The sequence below is a fragment of the Scyliorhinus torazame genome, chromosome 14, assembly GCF_047496885.1.
Source record: "Scyliorhinus torazame isolate Kashiwa2021f chromosome 14, sScyTor2.1, whole genome shotgun sequence".
In the NCBI taxonomy this organism is placed as follows: domain Eukaryota; kingdom Metazoa; phylum Chordata; class Chondrichthyes; order Carcharhiniformes; family Scyliorhinidae; genus Scyliorhinus; species Scyliorhinus torazame.
The window spans coordinates 221,862,855-221,884,469 of NC_092720.1; the positions used below are offsets into that span (position 1 = coordinate 221,862,855).

The 21,615-nt window shown below is 48.8% G+C and overlaps 1 protein-coding gene across 1 annotated transcript; it reads right to left on the bottom strand.

Annotated features, from left to right (window-relative positions):
* Nucleotides 1–606: 606 nt before the first annotated feature.
* Nucleotides 607–21,560, bottom strand: LOC140390557 (zinc-binding protein A33-like). Its single transcript, XM_072475732.1, has 7 exons — nucleotides 21,197–21,560; nucleotides 16,837–17,140; nucleotides 12,931–13,026; nucleotides 10,449–10,682; nucleotides 9,053–9,075; nucleotides 6,916–7,031; nucleotides 607–4,572 (listed from the first exon to the last, which is right to left on the bottom strand). Exons 1-7 carry the CDS (start codon nucleotides 21,307–21,309, stop codon nucleotides 4,034–4,036), a joined length of 1,425 nt encoding a protein of 474 aa, XP_072331833.1. The 5' UTR covers nucleotides 21,310–21,560; the 3' UTR covers nucleotides 607–4,033.
* Nucleotides 21,561–21,615: the final 55 nt, after the last annotated feature.

Here is a 21,615-nt window from a genome sequence, read left to right on the forward strand (position 1 = left end):
CATTGGAAAAAAAATAATTGGGTACTCAATTTATTAAAAACAATATTTAGTCCCATGTAGAAGCAAGATCCACATTCTCTTGTTTCACCCGAATTCCTTACGGACCAACATATAACTCCTGATGTGGCGTCAGCTGGGTTACACTGGGGACTTCCATAAAGTTGAAACAACATCCTTTAACAGTTTGGAGAGTGCCAGCTCAGAAAGGCAGCTAGGCACACTCCTTACAGGTATGCACTCCACCCCATCCTCCGTGGCAACCCACAGATATTGCACAAGATTGCAGTATGCTGCCTTCAATGCGATCCCCTCCCTGACCTCACTCAGTCTTAGCAACATCGCTAAAATAACCTCAGCGACAACCCTGATACTGGAACCAACCAGTTTAGGGCTGTTTTAATATTAGGACACAAAATCATTCATTCAATGCGGAAGAAACAGCATCTTAAACAAGATTTTGAAAAGATACGAAAGAGAAAATGCTGGAAAATCTCAGCAGGTCTGGCAGCATCTGTCGAGAGAGAAAAGAGCGAACGTTCCGAGTCCGATGACTTTTCGTCAAAGCTGTCATCGGACTCGAAACGTTCGCTCTTTTCTCTCCCTACAGATGCTGCCAAACTTGCTGAGATTTTCCAGCATTTTCTCTTTCGTTTCAGATTCCAGCATCCGCCGTAATTTGCTTTTTAATAAAAAGATACTTTCCCCTCAAAATTAAATAGCCTTCATTTAAAAAAAACGTTAGAAGCCACACAATCAATTGCTTCCAAGTTGGCTGACTGACTGCGTTAATTAACTCTGTCACACATGGACATAGAAACTTTTGGCGTGCTGTGATCACCAATCCATTCCATTGAAACACGTTTACAAATTTAAAGTGGGAAATCTAGGAAAATTATCTAAATGAGTTTACGCACAGGTTAGAGAGCTAGCATATCATTCAATTTGTGTCATAATTCTGTTACTGGCTAAGTAATAAAACAATCGGGACAATCTGCATCTCCTTTATCACCTGAACGTTAAAGTATATTTTGCATGACATTCAATACAGTGTCTCAAAAGGAGCAGCACAAGTGATTAGCACTGTTGCTTCACAGCGCCAGGGTCCCAGGTTCGATTCCCCACTGTGGGTCACTGTCTGTGCGGAGTCTGCACGTCCTCCCAGTGTCTGCGTTGGTTTCCTCCGGGAGCTCCGGTTTCCTCCCACAGTCCAAAGACGTGCAGGTTAGGTGGATTGGCCATGATAATTGCCCTTAGTGACCAAAAAAGGCTAGGAGGGGGTATTAGGTTAGGGGGATAGGGTGGAAGTGAGGGCTTAAGTGGGTTGGTGCAGACTCGATGGGTCGAATGGCCTCCTCCTGCACAGTATGTTCTGTGTTCTAAAACTCCACTCGGTTCATGGAAGGATGAGGGAAGATATAACCGAGATGGTCAGAATTACTGGAGGTTCGGATGGAGTATTTAGGGTGAAAATGTATCGACAGGTAGGAGGATCAGTAACAAGAGGACACAGCATTGAGATAATTGGGAAATATTACTGAGTGGTGTGCGAGGAGAATTTTCTCTCCCCCCCTCCAAATGCAGTGTGTGGTCATCTGAAATGCACAACACACAAAAAAAGGTATCTTGCCTTTAAGCCACTATCTGCATCCATTTTAGTCTTTAACACTACCATTTACACCCTGGCTTGTGTCCGGAATACCGTTTTCCAATCTCTCCTCGCTCTCACTTATCACAGACCTTCCACCGCCTCCCCCTCTTATCCAGTCTATAATCCATCACTTTTCTTTCTCTCTTTAGCTTGGAAGAGTCACACACACAGGCTCGAAACGTGAACTGTTTCTCTCTCCACAGATGCTGCCATCCGTGCTGAGCTTTTCTCGTATTTTCTGTTTCTGTTTTTAATTTGGCCTGGAATTGTTGCAGCTGGGAGAGAAGGAACATCCAATAATCCCAGGCTGGGTTAAAGGCCCAGGGCATTGTGGTTAAAAATGACAGGAGTCAAAATCCACTGCTCCATCCACATGATTACCCAGGGTTGGCAAATAATGCCGCTGCTGCCCTCCGAAGACGGTGTGTCAATTTCACTCGCCATGTAACTACGATGGACCAGCAATTTAGGGATACTCAAGCTTTTCATAGGTACGCAGAGTGGGTTTGGATTCACACTGCTGAAACCAAGAGAGCGCGGGAACCCGATTTAGGATTAGCACAACTAATTCAGTAACCGTACCGACAACCGAATTCAAAATGCTGCAGGTTTACCCGTTTCAAACAAACCGGGTAATTGCAAGTGGAGCCCCGTCTCGGGACCAGGCAGCACGCTACAAACCTCACAGGGTGCAATTTGGATGTCCGCCTGGTATCCTGATAGCACATAATACTCTTTATTATTGTCACAAGTGAGCTTACATTAACACTGTAATGAAGTTACTGTGAAAATCCCCTCGTCGCCACATTCTGGCGCCTGTTCGGGTCACAGAGGGAGAATTCAGAATGTCCAATTCGCCTAACAAGCACGTCTTTCGGGACTTGTGGGAGGAAACCAGAGTACCGGGAGGAAACCCACGCAGACACGGGGAGAACGAGCAGTGACCCACAGCCGGGAATTGAACCTGGGACCCTGGAACTGTGAAGCAACGTCCAAGGACATCTGATGCAGTTGCCATATTCTATCATTTGGGTCGAGCAGTCGGTTATACTGAGCAAACAGTGGGCAGCACGGTGGCGCAGTGGTTAGCACTGTTACCTCACGGCGCTGAGATCCCAGGTTCGATCCCGGCCCTGGGGCAGTGTGTGTGGAGTTTGCACATTCTCCCAGTGTTTGCGTGGGTTTCACCCCCACAACTCAAAGATGCGCAGGGTAGGTGGATTGGCCACGCTAACTTGCCCCTTAATTGGAAAAAAATGAATTGGGTACTCTAAATTTGGAAAAAGAATGAGCAAACAGCATTCAACTGGAACCGTTTACACGATCGATTTGCGAAGCTGCCAGGTGACACCCAGCTCGAGGGCTCCATTTATTTTGGGGGCTGTTTTCCGCCGCTACTTTGCAGCTGGTCCGTGTGCTCGGAATGCAAACAAAGCAAAGTAAATAACGTTTTGTTTATGTTCAATCATCTCGCGTGTACTTAAAGCCTTCGCCTCGCGAAACGGGTGCAGGTTAGTTTGTATTGAGCGGGTTAACAAGACAATTGGGAAAGCGATTCAAAGGGCTTGTCTTGTAGCGTTCAGGAGTGGTGCTGCCATGTTTACACTGGCTATCTTGTACAGCAGCGAATTGGAGTTGCTGCGGGCACACCTGCCATAAACACTTGGGCGCGGTTCATAAATCCTTTTCTCTGTGCAAGTTCGCACCCAGAACAGAGTTCAAACGCTGTTAATTTGTGCGATATCTCCATGAACAAAATACAAACTCAGTGGATGTGTTTCCCCCCACTCTGTGTGCACCACAGCTACCAGTGATTAACCTGAACGGCAAATGAGCATTTCAGAGGGAAAGTTATTTAAGGACATCAGGGATAACTGACGGGAAGGTTACACTGATGGGGCGAGACCGCCTAGTACAGGAGCAGGCTTGCGTTCAGCATTAGCACCAGCACAAACCAGGAGGTTCGAGTTCCTGTATTGTAAAGTTCGACGCAGTCAAGATAAATATGAACTGTGCTTCTTACCCCTCATTGCTCGCCGGTTTTGCCGAACGGAGGAGGCCTTCTAATGCCCGGCGGGTTTGTGCCAGTGCTTCGCTACAACCTGGTCGAACAGCCCGGCCAATAACCACTCTGGAATGACACACAAAGAAAGGACCCGCAATTGGGCCAGTTCGCCGGCCGCTTGTGGGTCCACCTCCCAGGGAGAATCAGCACCTTCAGGAGAGAATTTTTATGGGATGGCGAGATGTGGTGCCAGGTTGGGGGGGGGGGGGGGATGTGGGGAAAGAGAGAGAGAGAGAGAGAGAGAGAAATAACCCACTGAATAACCCACCTAAGAAGCTGCAGGTTGAACTGGTCCCCGACATGCAACTGGCCCAATGGATTCACAGGTACAGGTGCTGTATCCTCAGCATCCCGTTATTGCTCTTGGTCACCTTCAAGCCCGGGTAAAAGAAAGGATAGACCTTCTCGGAGAAGGTGGCATGGAAAGTGAAGAGGTGAGAAAAGAGATCCGCGTCATAGAAGGAGACTCTTCCGCCGTCGTAGTCCAGGTAGACGCCGATCCGGGTGGGACTGCCCCTCACCTCGATTGTTTTGGGATGGAAAAGAAAAGCCCCAAAGCTGTCCTTCTCCCGGTATATGGTCCAGTAGCCGTGCTTGGGGGACTGCCGCAGGTCACCCTTGCGGTTGATGGACTCCTTGGCGACGCCCAGGCTCCAATCTTTGCCATCCCCCACGTCCACTTGCCAGTAGTGCTTCCCCGACGTGAAGCCGTCCGAGCCCAGGATGAAGGCGGCCACGTTGAACCTCTCCGGGCTGTCGGGGACCACCTTGACCTTCTCGCTGTACCTCACTCTGGTCGGACCACAGAGGGAGAGGTGAGAACACGCGGTGGCGGGGTTGAAGGTCAGGTTTGAAAGGCCTGTTAAAGAGATTATTCAACATTAGAACAGTTAAAGTTAGACAAACACGAACAAAAATCATTGAACAAAATCAGTTGATTTCTGCTGTAAGCTTCAAGCAGCACAGTGGTTAGCACTGTTGCTTCGCAGCGCCAGGGACCCGGATCTGATTCTCGGCTTGTGGAGTTCTCCCCGTGTCTGCGTGCGTTTCCTCCGGGTGCTCCGGTTTCCTCCCACATGTCCTGAAAGACGTGCTTGTTAGGTGAATTGCACATTCTGAATTCTCCCTCGGTGTACCCGAACAGGCGCCGGAGTGTGGAGACTAGGGATTTTCACTAACTTCATTGCGGTGTTAATGTAAGCCTACTTGTGACACTAAAGATTATTAACAGTATGGACCTTTTATTCATTCACGGGATGTGGGGGTCACAAACTAAACCAGCATTTGTCCATTCCCAATTGCCCCTTGACAAGGTGGTGGTGAGCTGCCTTCTTGACCCCCCCCCCCCGCGCCTGCTGCAGTCCCAGATATGTAGACACGCCTATAGTGCTGGTCGGGAGGAAGTTTCGCGATTTGGCTCCAGTGACAGTGAAGGAATGGCCGATATATTTCCAGGTCTATGTTTATATATCGAAAAAGAAGAGAGATTTATGCAGCACCTTTCACAAACTTGGGATAAATGCAAGCTGCTTTTTAGCCAATTAAATACTTTCTCCATGTCACTGTCATTCACAAAATAGCCCGAAAGACGTGCTTGTTCGGTGAATTGGACATTCTGAATTCTCCCTCTGTGTATCTGAACAGGCGCCAGAGTGTGGCGACTAGGGGCTTTTCACAGTAACTTCATTGCAGCGTTAATGTAAGCCTGCTTGTGACAATAATAAAGGATTATTATTGTAAGGTGCCATGAAGAGAACTTAAAAAAAAAAAAATGCACTGCGTGATTAGGGACTGGATTGCACTATCTGAGACCCGAGTAGAGGCAAATTTAATTCTGGCTCTCAATAGGCAACTGGATCATCCCTTGAAGACAAAAAAGGTTTGTCGGGCCACGGAGCGGCAGTCTGTGAACTGCTCGCTCGGCCGCGTTCTGCGCTATAGCCATTCCATGTCACGAAGCAGTGTCGTCATGAACATGTACCCATTCAAGCTCCAGCAAACAGCAACGTAACAATCACCAGATTTCTCTTTTCTATATTGATTGAAAGAGAAACATAGCCCAGGACACTAGCCTCTTCTAAACAGTACCGCGGATTAACCATAGCCCCTCCGAAAGGCCACACAAGGGCACAGCTGTAGTTCAACCTCAGACCGTAGCAGACTTGAATTGAACAAAGGTGCTGCCCACAGTGGACAGGAAGCCGCTCTTGCTGGAGTGCAGTTCCACAAACCTAACCTCACCCACCCTTCAGGAGATTCGCCAAACTGGGGGGGGCAGGACATACAAATTCACAGGCCAGTCTCACTAAACTTGCACTGGGTCAGGAGGAGGCCGTTCAGCTCCTCGAGCCAGTTCTGCCAATCAATTGGATCGTGTCTGATCACCGTAACGTTGTCTATCCCGTCTTGGTTCCACAACGAATAGTCTGGCCTTGCTTAATAAAAATCCATCAGTCGGAGTTTTGGAAATCTTCAGTTGCAACCACCTCAACGGCTTTAGCGGAGATAGAATTTTGTTTTCCCTTCATCCTTTGTGTGATGAAGTGCTTCCTGACAGCACCTCCTCGACGACCTAGCTCTAATTTTAAGGCCATGCACCCAGCCTCTGGCTCGGAGCAGCTCCGCTAGGGGAAACATGGGAGTTTGTACATTCTCCCCGCGTTTGCCTGGGTTTCCTCCGGGTGCTCCGGCACGGTAGCACAGTGGTCAGCGCAGTTGCTTCACAGCTCCAGGGTCACAGGTTCGATTCTGGGCTTGGGTGACTGTCTGCGCGGAGTCTGCACGTTCTCCCAGTGTCGTGCGTGGGTTTCCTCCAGGTGCTCCGGTTTCTTCCCACAAGTCCAAAGATGTGGTTAGGTGGATTGGCCAAGATCAATTGCCCCATACGTGTCCAGAAAGGTTAGGTAGGGTTACTGGGATAGGGTGGAGGCGTGGGCTTAAGTAGGGTGCTCTTTCCAAGGGCTGGTGCAGACTCAATGGGCCGAATGGCTTCGTTCTGAACTGTAAATGCTATGACTCAGAGGTCGCCGCACAGCCATCAGGGCAAGATCACTCGCCAATATTTTCGGATGTTAATTTCGAGATAATTAAAATCAAGAGGGTTTTTATCAAGACCATGTTCCCCCACCGCCCCCAAAGCTGCACTTCCCGCCCAAAGGTGACCTCCCGTACAGTCAAGACAAAATCTATCTCGTTGAGTTACCTGGGTCTAAGATCTTGAACATATTTTTCCAAGTCCAGTACTGCAGTGGACCCAGGTAATTCTCTGGCTTTACCTTCACGGATATGTTCTCCAGGGGAGGCACGCAAATCTTCGCCCTGCAGTTAAAAAAAGTGAAAGAACGGAAAAAGTTAAGAGTCACTTCTTTTCCGGTTCGACAGTTGCGATGACCCAAAACTCCACCAACTCGGCAGAAAGTACGTTGAGCTGGTCGGGTTGGCTCAACCATGAAGTGAACAGGGATGAAGGACTGGGGTTATGAGGAGAGGTCGGGAATGTTAGGGGACTGTACTCCTTGGGACAGGGAATGGAGGATTTCAAGATGTCGAGAGAGGTGGATCGACTGCGTAAAGAAACATGATTCCCCCCGGCAAGTGGGCCAATAAGCAGAGGCAGGTGTAAAATAATCAGGAAAGGATCCATAGAGCCGGGTAGGGAGAAATATTTTTGGATTACAATTCATTGATCCTCAATGACCGCAAAGCATAGACACCAGGAGTAGGAGGAGGTCATTCGGCCCTTCGAGCCTGTTCTGTCATTCAATCTCATGGCTGATCCTTTATCTCAACACCATATTCCCCGCGCGCGCTCTCCCCACGCGACACCTTTAGAGGTAGAAATCTATTTCCTGCCGGAGTACATTAGAACATACAGTGCAGGAGAAGGTAATTCGGCCCATCGAATCTGCCCCGACCCACTTAAGCCCTTACTTCCCCATAACCCAACCTAACACTTTTGGACACTAAGGGCAATTTAGCGCGGCCAATCCACCTAACCTGCACGTCTTTGGACTGTGGGAGGAAACCGGAGCACCTGGCGGAAACCCACGCAGACACGGGGAGAACGTGCAGACTCCTCACAGACAGTGACCCAAGCTGTGAATCGAACCCGGGACCCTGGTGCTGTGACGCCACAGTGCTAGCCACTGCGACTTTGCCTCAGCGGCCTTCTGTGTTCGCGAATTCCACAGGCTCACCACTCTGAGTGAATAGATTTCGCCTCATCTCTCCACCCCGTATATCCGGAGACTGTGACCCTCTTGTTCTAGACCCCCCCAGCCAAAGGAAAGACCATCCCTGCATCCAGTCTGCCCCCCCCCCCAGCCACAGGAAAGACCATCCCTGCATCCAGTCTGCGACCCCACCCCCCGCCACCACCGACAGAATTTTATACGTTTCAGAGATCCCTCTCATTCTTCGAACCTCCAGTGAAAATGGGTCCAGTCGACACAATCTCCCCTCATACGCCAAGTATACCCTTTCTTAGATAAGGTGAACCAAACTGCATAAAACAGAGCAAACGTTTCGAGCCCATATGACTTCTTTTGAGCCAAAGGGAGAAATTGAATACAGTTTAAGAGGGGCTGCAGCAAAATAAGGCAGGGAAAAGGGGAGAATTCAGGAGTGCTTTAACAAGGATGCAGTGGACACAAGACAAAGGGAGTGTTAAAGACTAGAGTAGGTGCTGATAGCGGCATAAAGGTAAGGTAGAAGAACGTGTTAATAGCAGAGCAAGGGTGGATACTATAGGAAAGCAAGACTTAAGAACAAGGCTGAGATGGTTGGGCAGATTGGATTAAAAAAGGGGTCAAAATGGAGGAGAAAGTTCGCCGTCTTAAGTTGCACAACTCAATGTCAAGTGCTGTAACGTGCTGAATCGGAAGATGAGGTGCTGCGCCGGGTTCACTGGAACACTGCAGCAGGCCGAATATGGACACGTGGGCTTGACAGCAATATGCGGAGTTAAAATGGCAAGCGACAGGAAGGTGGCAAAGCCCAGGATCATTTTCCAATTTCCCCCACCTTTTCTAAAATTCAGAGACCGTAAGGATTTATTGCATATCCGAGAAGCCTGCAAACGGAGGTAAAAGCTCTTTACCCAAACATTGATCTGCTTATGTGTGTGACCTGTAACAGCTTAAAACGGCCCCACCGATTATGGATTCCCCTTCATTGCACAATCCTGTCCCCCCCACCCCCCGGTAGCTTTTACGAAGTATCTGCACAAACAGCCAAAGAGCAAAGCAGTAAAACTATCTAACCGAACACTAATAAAAATCGAGAACCTCACTGCTTTGCAACGATTTAACAGGCAGTAATAACGAGCGAGAATTCAATACCTTTTCTGTGTTTCTTTCAGATTCTGCGAAAACAAAAATGTAGATTAGAATATTAATACACAGGACCCAATTATTTTGCACAAGGCTAAAGTCAAGTCCAATGTGGAGGAATTTGCTTCCCTAATGGATGCTGAAACAAGCTGTTGTTTTTTTTTGTTCAAGACAATCCAGTCGTTTCCATTACCCATTCTAGTTTTTTTTTTTTTAGAAAATCCAAATTTCCCCAGCTTCCCTGGTGAAATCTTTACTCGTGCTCCTGCTTCCTGCCTCGGCATTCGTAACGGATGTGCGTTCCGGCACTTTACAAGCTCCCACCTGCAGGCTGGTCCCACAGTATTTACCACAAAAACAGGACCGTGCCAGTGTTAATGCTCCATGTGACACCACTCCCAACATTCACTTCATCCTACCAGTTCCCCCTGCCCCACCGACTTGTCTACCAACCCCTTAAACTCATCACAGATATGCAGGTTGTAGACACCCTGGCAGTGACAATTTCCATATTCTAACCATTCCCTACTGGATTTATTTATTAATGTCTATCTTTACATTTATGGCCCCTAGTTCTGGTATCGCCGCGGAAGTGGAATCATCTCCATAATCTTAAAAGTTATTCCCCAAGTCTGCTCTTTTCATAGAATCCCAACAGCACAGAAGGCCATTCGGCCCATCGAGTCTGCACCGTACCCAGATCCAATCCCCACCCGACCCCAGTGACCCCTGGGTAAAAACAAAAATGACACAGCCAGTTCCCAATTTTTCCTAATGGGTTTAACCTCAAAAGCGGCAGGGTTGCGTTTAATGAAGCCAAGAGAAGCTTCTACCAGTGGCATCTCGTCAGGTAAGGGGCATACAATCATGGCAGGAAGGTCGGAGGTTTGACCTCTTAGTTGGCCCAGAGTTTGGCAACATCAGCCAAGCTGTAGAAGGACCTGGGGGACAGCAAAGAAACGCACGGTGTTGGAGGTGCGGGTGGGGGAGGATGCACCGGACACTGTGTCCACTCTCCTGCTCACCACGCCGACGAGCGGACTGGATTCCACTGCAATGCCCCTCACAATTGAATATCCAGCCAAAGAATCATTTGGAATACACAGCACATAAAACAGGTAAAGAGGTCCCTCTGAATTCCTTGACTGGATTCTACAGTGACCCTTCTACATTGCTCGCCTCTCGTTTAAAATTTTCCCACAAGCATCACACCGAAAACAAAATGGCCCCTTGTGTGAGACGGGAGAGGAAATGGCTGCCGCTGATGGAATAGCACTTAAGTACAACGTGGGGCCACTCTGAGAGCACGTTGCACATCGGCTGTGGTGACAGCTTGCAATGGTCAATGACACCCAGTGAGATACAATCTCCCACAGAGCGGGTGACAAAATGGCGACTGATTTACCAGTAGAAAGGAAATGCAGTCTTCCTGGCTTATCTCCTCCTCCATGGCCTTGATACTGGCATCCAGCGAAGACAAATCCCTGGGGATCTGGTCAATCTGCCGCTGTAACTGCGAGCTCTGTTGGTTCACCTCCTCCTTCAGCTGCTGGAGCAGAGCCGACTCTTCCTTGTAAAGGAAACTGTGCAGTTCCTCAAAGCTTTTCTTGATGCTGTCCACTATATTCTGGGTCGAATTCTAGGCCCAAGCAAATAAACGCAGTCAGCAAGTTTCATCTTCAAAAACAAAGACCCACGCCCGCACACGCACAGAATTCGGAGCCAAAAACATCACCTGCAGTTTATTTCTAAAGTACTTCTAGCTGTGATCGACTCCCCCAAAGCTGGTTTATCAGTTGCCTACAATAGGACGATCAAACCTATTGGGTAGCACAGTGGTTAGCACTGTGGCTTCACAGCGCCAGGGTCTCAGGTTCGATTCCCCGCTGGGTCACTGTCTGTGCGGAGTATGCACGTTCTCCCAGTGTCTGCGTGGGTTTCCTCCGGGTGCTCCGGTTTCCTCCCACAGTCCAAAGACGTGCAGGTTCGGTAGATTGGCCATGATAAATTGCCCTTAGTGTCCAAAAAGATTAGGAGGGGGTTATTGGGTTACGGGGATAGGGTGGAAGTGAGGGCTTAAGTGGGTCGGTGCAGACTCGATGGGCCGAATGGCCTCCTTCTGCACTGTATTTTCTATTGTCCTCGGTCCCATCCACAAACTCCTTTCCCTAGCTACCGACTCCATTCCGCTCCCCGGGAACAGTCAAGAGGCTGAACGGGCCTGTTTGCAACCTTGTTGTCCATGTGGCCCCCAAGCTGAGCTTCCAAGCATATTACCCTTCAATTACCAAGGATGTAAACGCACACCTCTGTAATAATCAGCCATCTCTCGCCCGCTCTGCTCGTCTGCGGCCGAAACCCACCATTTTGTTAAAACGAGAGACTAGCTGACACTGAATTCTTTCCTGGCGGAACTCCCATCTTCCAACCTCCGTAAGTGTGGAGCTCATTGAAAACTCTCGATGTCCACATCTTAACCGGGTGCTCGTTCGCCCATCAGTTGGCTTCCAGTCCCCAAAAAACCACCGCTGAAAAATTCCCATCCTCGTGCCCTAATACCTCCACCGTCACCTCCTCCAGGCCAACACCGCCAAGTAACTCGGCATTCCTCCGACTCTAGCCTCCCAAACCTCTGGCCTTTATTTCGCCTCTACTTCTTTGACCAGACACTGGGTGGCCTGCCTCCTCCTTTCAATGCAAATTTGTCTGGCAACACCTCGGTGTAATATCTTGGGCCGTTCTGCTACATTGAGGACACTATCTAAATGCAGGTTGGAAAAGACCAGGATTTCACGTGGCTAAAATGCTCCTTCCTCATGACACTCATTTTCACAGTCACTTCATTGCGATGTTAACGAAAACCTACTTGTGACAGCAATAATAATAAAGAAAGATTAAGATTAATGGCCACTTGGGCAGCACGGTGGCACAGTGGGTTAGCACTGTTGCCTCACGGCGCTGAGGTCCCAGGTTTGGAAAAAATTAATAGGGTACTCCAAAAAAAAGATAGCCACTAAGAACAGTGGAAGCAAAAAAAGCTGAACTAATTTATGAACGCGATGGGATGCTATCACGAAGTCAACGTGGGCTATTTTTGGATGGAGGAAGCCAATCTTTCTTCATAAGCATCTATCTCAATCATTTTTTAAAATAAATTTAGAATACCCAATTCATTTTTCCCAATTAAGGGGCAATTTAGCGTGGCCAATCCACCCACCTCGCACATCTTTGGGTTGTGGGGTGAAACCCACGCAGACACGGGGAGAATGTGCAAACTCCACACGGACAGTGATCCAGAGCCGGGATCGAACCTGGGACCTCGGCGCCGTGAGGCAGCAGGGCTAACCCACTGCGCCACCGTGCTGCCCAGATCTATCTCAATGAAAGAATAGATTTTGCTTTACTGAGAATATTGTTTTGGAGCATAGGAGCAATTTGAGACAAGACATTGGACAAGTGTTGCATCCTCGAGAAGGAAAAGGCTACTTTGACTGATGGTTTTCAAAGAGCGTCATCATTCCGGATATTTCCTCCTTGTGTCTAGGTCTGCTATAGGCTAATTGCCAAAAATTGATTGCTATCAACTTGCTTACTGCACTCCGCGGTGGAGCTCGATGGGTTTTTTTGCGCACCCAGCAATTCTCATACATCAGGTCTCCGTTGTTTCAACTTGTGCTTCGGTTTGTTCAGATGATGTTTTAAAGCCTAAACGTTACACAGGGTTTAGATCGAGCCAATAAAGGGAAACTTGGCCCCAAGGGTGGATAACCAGAGGGTCACACAATGGACACCTCCTACGCGGTAAGGTTCTACGATTCTAAAACAACGCTTACAGAGATGCAGAGTGAAAACGCTGGATACGATCTCTACAAAGCAAACTCACTTACCAAGATCTCCTCCAACAGGCCCTCGTATTTGCTCTTTGCTACGTTGCGCTTTTCAATCAAGGTCTGCAGTTTGGTCACGGACTTTTGAAGTTGTGCCTAAGCGAAAGGATTAAATCAGTTTACTGAGGGCAAGAAGGAACAATGGAGATAGTGGTATTACAGCAGGAGCTATTAAAAATGTCGGGGGGGGGGGGGGGGTTGCCCTGGGAGTCCTCAACATCTACTCCGGACCCCATGAAGTCTTGCGTCACTATGTGAAATGTGGGCAAGGATACTGATTAGCATGTACCGTCCCCCCATAGCTGATGAATCAATACTCCTCCCATGTTGCACATCACTTGGAGGAAGCACTGAAGGTGACAAGGGCAGAATTGTGCTCTAGGTGGGGGACTTCAATGTCCATCACCAAGGGTGGCGCAGTAGCACTAATGATCAGAGATGTGGTGGTAAGATGGATACAGACCTGGCTCGGTCACAGAAGGCAGAGAGTAGCAGTAGAAGGGTGTTTTTCTGAATGGAAGGTTGTGACTAGTGGTGTCCCACAGGGATCGGTGCTGGGGCCTCTGTTGTTTGTAGTGTACATAAATGATCCGGAGGAAAATGTAGCTGGTCCGATTAATAAGTTCGCGGATGACACCAAGGTTGGTGGAGTGGCGGATAGTGTTGAGGATTTTCAGAGGATACAGCAGGACAGAGATAGGTTGGAGACTTGGGCAGAGAAATGGCAAATGGGGTTTAATCCAGACAAATGTGAGGTAATGCATTTTGGTAGGTCTAACATAGAGGGGACATATACCGTAAATGGCAAAATTAGGAATATAGAAAGTCAGAGAGATCTGGGTGTGCAGGTCCACAGATATTTGAAGGTGGCAACACAAGTGGACAAGAAAGCATACGGAATGCTCGCCTTCATTGGACGGGGCATCGAGTATAAAAACTGGCAAGTCATGCTGCAGTTGTATAGAACCTTGGTACGGCCGCACTTGGAATATTGCGCACAATTCTGGTCGCCGCACTACCAGAAGGATGTGGAGGTTTTGGAGAGGGTGCAGAGGGGGTTTACCAGGATGTTGCCTGGTCTGGAGGGTGTTAGCTATGTGGAGAGGCTAAATAGACTCGGACTGTTTTCATTAGAAAGACGGAGGTTGAGGGGTGACCTGATAGAGGTCAACAAGATTACGAGTCGCCGTCAAAGTATACCACGAGCCCGGTGGTGGCGGCAACTCTAAGGATCTGGGGTCAGTGGAGACGGCACCGGGGTGCAATGGGAGCCTCGGTGTGGTCCCCGATCAGGGGTAACCACCGGTTTGTCCCGGGGAGGATGGCCGGGGGGTTTCAGAGCTGGCATTGGGCGGGGATTAGAAGAATGGGGGACCTGTTCATTGACGGGACGTTTGCGAGCCTAGGGGCACTGGAGGAGAAATTTGAGTTACCCCCGGGAAATGCTTTTAGATATATGCAGGTAAGGGCGTTTGTGAGGCGACAGGTGAGGGAATTCCCGTTGCTCCCGGCACAAGAAATTCAAGACAGGGTGATCTCGGGTGCATGGGTCGGGGAGGGCAAGGTGTCGGCAATATACCAGGAGATGAAGGAAGAGGGGATAGCGCTGGTAGAGGAGCTGAAGGGAAAATGGGAGGAGGAGCTGGGGGAGGAGATTGAGGAAGGTCGGTCAGCTGATGCCCTAGGTAGGGTTATTTCCTCCTCCTCGTGTGCCAGGCTCAGCCTGATACAATTTAAGGTGGTCCACAGAGCGCACTTGACGGGGGCGAGGTTGAGTAGGTTCTTTGGGGTAGAGGACAGATGTGGAAGGTGCTCAGGGAGCCTGGCGAACCATGTCCATATGTTCTGGTCATGCCTGGCACTGGAGGAGTTCTGTAGAGGAGTGGCGGGAGCAATATCTCAGGTGGTGAAAGTCCGGGTCAAGCCAAGCTGGGGGCTAGCAATATTTGTAGTAGCGGACGAGCCGGGAGTGCAGGAGGCGAAAGAGGCCGGCATTCTGGCCTTTGCGTCCCTCGTAGCCCGGCGAAGGATCTTGCTAATGTGGAAGGAGGCTAAGCCCCCAGCGTGGAGGTCTGGATAAACGACATGGCTGGGTTCATAAAGCTGGAGAGGATTAAGTTTGCCTTGAGAGGGTCTGCGCAGGGGTTCTACAGGTGGTGGCAACCGTTCCTAGACTATTTCGCGGATCGTTAGAGGAAGGTCAGTCAGCAGCAGCAGCAACCTGGGGGGGGCACGTCCTGGGAGGATGGATGAGCAAGAGATAACATGAAGGATTGGGGAAACTGGCACGTGTGGGGGAGAGCCAGTGTACAAAGCTATGTAACATATCATTTTACCATGTATATATCTTGCTCTGTGCGATTTCTTGATATTTTGTTATGAGGGGGGTGGGTTATTGTTTGTAAGGGCGAAAAATGGTGTTAAAAAAACTTTAATAAATATATTTTCAAAAAAAACCACAAGATTATGAGGGGCATGGATAGAGTGGATGGGCAGGCACTCTTTCCCAGGGTGGAGGGTTCAGTCACCAGGGGGCAGAGGTTTAAGGTCCGTGGGGCAAAGTTTAGAGGAGATGTGCGAGGCAGGTTTTTTTACACAGAGGGTGGTGAGTGCCTGGAACGCGTTGCCAGGGGAGGTTGTGGAAGCAGATACATTAACGACGTTTAAAAGGCATCTTGACAAACACATGGATAGGATGGGGATAGAGGAATACGGCACAAGGAAGTGCTGAGGGTTTTGGCAAAGGTTGATATCATGACCGGTACAGGCTTGGAGGGCGGAAGGGCCTGTTCCTGTGCTGTATTGTTCTTTGACTGAGGTGGTGGGGGAGGGGGGTGGGGGTCCGCAGCGTGTGATGAGGGAACCGACAAGAGGGAAAACCTACGAGACTAGGGTGTCATTAATCTACCTGTTGCAGGTGCATCTGTCCATGGCAGAACAGATGAGAGTGACCACTGCACAGTCCTTGTGAAGACAAAGTCCCACCGTTACATCTTGCAGCGTGTTGCCTGGCACTACCACTGTGCTAAATGGGATATATTTCGAACAGATCCAGACTGGGCATACGCAAGGCACCGTGGACCATCAACAGCAGCAGAATTTGAGACAACAATCTTTAACAACCTTCGTGGCCCAGAATATCCCCCATTCCACCATTTAACAGCGGAGGAAGCTGCACTAATATACCCAGCCTCAATAATGGAGGAGGCCAGCACATCAGTGCAAAAGACAAGCCTGAAGCATTTGCAACCAACTTTGGACAGAAATGCCAAATGGAACTCAACCTCCTGTGGAGGTCCCCAGCATCAGACTTCAGCCAATCCAATTCGCTCCAGCTGACGTCAAGAAAGGGCTGAAGGCACTAGCTACTGCAAAGGCAATAAGAAATAAATCCCTTCAATCGTACCGAAGACTTGTGCTCTAGAACTAGCCATGCCCCTCACCAAGCTGTTCCAGTACAGCTACCACACTGGCATCTACCTGGCAATGTGGAAAATAGCACAGGTTATGTACAGTACACGAAAGGCAGGACAAATCCAACTGGCTATTTATAGCCCCATCAGTCTACTCTCGAACATAAGAAAAAGGACAAAAGGTGCCACTGATAAAGCTATCAAGTGGCATTCGTACAGCAAATCCTGCTTCGTGACGTAGTTTGAGATCTGTCAGGGCCAGTTGGCTCCTGACCCCATTACGGACAGACGCGGGCAGGGGGGGGGGGGGGGGGCAGGGAAGGCACAGCAGAGAGAGATAAAGCTATTTTAACCCACTTTAGTTAACAACCATTGGTGTGGACCAAATGTGTACCAATGTGAGCCAGCACCTTTGGGTGCCTGGGGTGAGGGAGGGGAGAACTTGATACAAGTTGCTAACTGGGAGGGGGGGTGGAGAGGTCATACTTGGTACCTTGAACTCTTCAGCAGCCTCCTGCACATTGAGGACATCGTGATGCAAGTGTTTCCTCGAGTCCCGGCAGTCCAGGCAGATAACCTCACAGTCAGTGACGCAGAAACGCTCCATCTTCCGCTGGTGTTCTGGACAGGTGTGCTGGCTGGGTACATTCTCCTCCAGCCGGGCGTGCTCTTTGCACACCGTCGCCACCACATTTGACAGCTTGCGGTTACTCTTCAAGGTACTCGACAGAGAGACATCGGAGCAAATCGCGCAGCTTAACTCACCCTGCTGCTCCCAATGTTTGGTGATGCAGCCTCTGTGAATAGAGATAATCACATGAACAATAATTCAGTTGTCAGGGTCTATTTTATTTGGGGAAAAAAACTAAGATGTCTATAGTGCTAGGTCAATGGGGACAAGAATTGAAAATCTTTCACGTTTGTGGAGCTGGTGAAGCACATCCCAAGGAACCTTGTTAAAAGACAGACCCACATTTATACAGGATCTTTCACAAATTCAGGACTTCCAAAGCTCTTCACAGACAATGACGCAATTCTGGAAATGTGCGACACCAAACGGCCAGTTTGCAGACAGCAAGCTCTCACAAACAGCATTGCCAATGTTTTAGTGATGCTGAGAAATAAATATTGTCCCAGGACAACAAGATGTGCTCCCCAATAGAGTGTTGGCCTTTATTCCAAAGGGAATGGAGTGTAGAATTAGGGAAGGTTTGCTAAAACTATACAGACCACACCTGGAATACTGTCAATAGTTTTGGTCCTGTTAGCGAAGATATACTGGCATTGGAGGCAGTGCAGAGAAGGTTCACTAGGTTGATCTCGGGTATGGGGGGATTTTCTTATGAGAGGTTGAGTAGGTTGGGTCTGTACTCATTGGGGTTTAGAAGAATGAGAGGCGACCTTATTGAGACATATCGGATTCTCAGGGGGTTTGACAGGGTCAATGTGGAGAGGTTGTTGCCCTTTTAATAATGTTTATTATTGTCACAAGTAGGCTTACATAAACGCTGCAATGAAGTTACTGTGAAAATCCCCTCATCATCACAATCCGCCGCCTGTTCGGGTACACAGAGGGAGAATTCAGGATGTCCAATTCACCTAACAAGCACGTCATTCGGGACTTGTGGGAGGAAACTGGAGCACCCGGAGGAAACCCACGCAGATATGGGGAGAACGTGCAGACTCCGCACAGACAGTGACCCAAGCCGGGAATCGAACCCGAGACCCTGGCGCTGTGAAGCAACAGTGCTCACCACTGTGCTACCGCATGGGAGAGTCTAGGACTAGAGGGCATAATCCCAAGAGTAAGGGGATTGTCTATTTAAGAGAGCGACAAGGAGGAATTTCTTCTCTGAGAGGGCAACGAATGTGTGGAATTCTTTACTGCAGAAAGCTGTAGGGGCTGGGTCGTTAAGTATGTTCAAGGCAGGACAGCAGGGTGGCGCAGTGGTTGGCACTGCTGCCTCACGGCAGCGAGGATCGATCCCGGCCCTAGGTCACTCTCCGTGTGGAGTTTGCACATTCTCCCCGTGTCTGTGTGCATCTCACCCCCACAACCCAAAGATGTGCCGGGCAGGTGGATTGGCCACACTAAATCGCCCTTGAATTGGAAGAATAAAAATTAATTGGGTACTCTAATTTTTTTTTTTAAACCACGTGCAAGACTGAGATAGACAGATTGTTAATCAGTCAGGGAATCAAGGGTTATGGGAATAAGGCGGGAAAGTGGAGTTGAGGATTATCACATCAGATCTTCTTTCATTGAATGACAGAATGTACTCGATGGGCCAAATGGCCTAATTCTGCTACTACATATTATGATCTTAATTAACATTCTACGGCCTGTATGTTAACCCAAGAGGGCAGATGGGTTCTCGATCCAAAACCGGATCAAAAAGACGGCACTTTTGGGATGCGAGTGCGGCTGAATGTGACAGCAACTGAGTCCTGACTGACACTGAATAAGGGAACCATATAAAGAAATGGCCACTCCAAATTCCCAGGCAAGCACAATTCCCACAGGGTCAGGGAAGAAGTACAAGGGGTAATGAGCCAGCTGCTAGGGGCCACATGTAAACCACAGCCTGCAGTTTAGACACCACAGACTTGATGAGGTAGCCTTGCAACAGTTGCCTAATACTACTAGGATGCTGAGGTTATGCATCATCAATGCCGCCTCTCCCACTGTTAACATTTAGGCTTCCAAATACCTTCATTAAGGTATTCCAGTATCAGCCTCCCCGAACAGGTGCTGGAATGTGGCGACTAGGGGCATTTCACAGTAACTTCATTTGAAGCCTACTTGTGACAATAAGCGATTTTCAAATTTTTAATTAATGTTCAACACCAAGTTAGTTTCCACAGATATACTTTGTACATCAATGAGCAAATGAAAACAGCACCTTAAACTTCACTAATAGCTTTCAAATTTGTTAGGAGGACCAGTTCTACAATCCAAAAATGTTGCGATCACGGTTACTGGGCCACTGTTTTAAAAAGGTTCTTATTTTCAGTTTTCTTTTCTAAAGCCGAATGCAAAACCTCAAAACTGCCATGGTGGCAAGTCATCCCTCATTCTCTGCATTATCAGCTCAGTAATGTAACCACTACATGACTACACCCAGGCTGGTTTTGATTCCTCAATACCTTTGCTTAACAAAAACATTTATCTATCTCAGCTATAAAATGAACTGATCGAGAATCAACTGCTGTTTGTGGGAGAGAGTTCCAAACCTCTACCACCCCTTGAATGAAGAAGTTCTTCCTAACATCTCTCTTGAATGGTTTGGCCCTAATTTTTAGACTATGCTCGAATCTCCAACTCGTGGAAACAGTTCATCTCGATCTACCCTGTCTTTCCCTGTTAATATCATGGAAGACTTTGATCAGATCAACCCTCCTTCTAAATTCTAGCAAAAACAGGTCTAATTCGTGTAATCTCTCCTCATAACTTAACCCCTGTAGTCCAGGTATCATTTTTGTAAACCTATGTTGCACTCCCACCAAGGTCAAAACATCCTTCCTCAGGTGTGGTGCCAAAACTGTTCACAAGTGACTCCAAGTGGGGTCTAACCAGGGTTTTGTATAGCTGCAGCATAACCCCTGTGGCTTTATTGCCCAATCCTCTAGATATAAAGGCCAGCATTCCATTAGCCTTTTTGATTAATTTCTGCATTTGTTCGAGGCATTTTAAAGATCAATGCACCTGAATCCCCAGGTCGCTTTGGGTAATCCATTGAATTTAGTTTCATACCATATATCCTCTTTTTGGTCCAAAATGGATAACCTCATGTGTGCTTATTTAAAAATCCATTTCCAAAGTTTTGCCCATCTATCAATAACCCTTTATAATTTTCCAATGTCATCTACACGGTCTACAATGCCACCAAAAGTATCATCTGAACGTTGGATATATAACATGTTCCCCACTTGCTCATTTGTACCAAAATAAACTCTGAAGTTCACAGTATGGAAGGGCTACAGTTTTGAGGAAGTGTTCCAAATGAGACATTAAACTGACACAGGCCCTGCCAGCTCATCCAGATAGACTAAAAAAGATCCTATGGTTTTGAAGAAGAGTTCTCCCCATTTCTGGGCGTCTATTTACCCATCAACAAATATTATCGCACGTGAGACCTTGCTGCGAGCAAATTCGCAGCTACATTTCTCCCGGTACAACAGTGGCTAGACTCAGGTTGTGGAAAAGCAGCATAAATGCAAGCCAATCTTTGATTTTGCAATAACCTGGCAGCTGCTGTGATCACTCTCTGGCGCAAGCCCAAATTGCATAATAGCTTTGTTGATCTCAGTTTCACAATTTTCCAAAGTGGAATTCGAACTCACCGCCGTGTTGCTAATCCAGGACCAAATCCCTGCCGATAGCTTCAGACCACAAACCTCACCCAGGCCCAATAAATATCGATGCCACACCCTCCAGCAGTACCCCATCTATCCAAGGTCACCGGCGCCAGCCTCCAGTGACCCCTCCCCTCCCACCCATCCAAGGCCACCGGCGCCCATCTCCTCTCCTCCCCCCCCCCCTCCCCGCATCTAAGACCACTGACGCCGCCCACCCCCCAATCCATCCAGGACCAACAACCCAGCAAGTGATTGCAATCGAGACTGCAAGGCTTGAGGGGAGAGGGCAGAGGAAGGTGCAGTGGTGGCTTTCAAAGAAAAATGGAACTAGTTAGGCGCTGAAAGGACGAAGAATTGCAGGGGGACAGGGCGAAGGGATGGGGCCTGCAGTGAGGTGACAGGGATTCAATGGGCCAAACGGCCCCTCTGCGTGCTGTCACTGCCCGCCGCTCGCCCGGGCCCAGACACTCCCTCAGAGACTGCCAGCTAAGCACCTGCAGAAGTAATGTTCGCACTGGAGCTCCACCGGGTCGGTGAAGATGGCAAGACAAAGAGGGCAGGTCAGGTCCAGCACCAGCTTTGAGAGGCCCTCCACCATCGCCGCCATCTTGGCCCCAGCCCGCAGCGACGTCACCGACAGCGGCGGCCAACCAGCGATCGCGATGGGAGCCCAACGTCACGGGCAGCAGGGGGGAGGGGCCATACGCAACCGAACGTGGCGATTGCAAGATAGGGAAGTCGTCGACCAATCAGCGATAGTGACCCAACGTCACGGGTGGCAGGGGAGGGCACAAGTGCAACCAAGCAAGACGATTGGAGAAAAGGCGTCGGCCAATCAGTGATCCAGACGGGGGCCCAAGCATGGCGATTGGAGGATGGAGAAAAGGCATCCCCAATCAGCGATACGGACGGA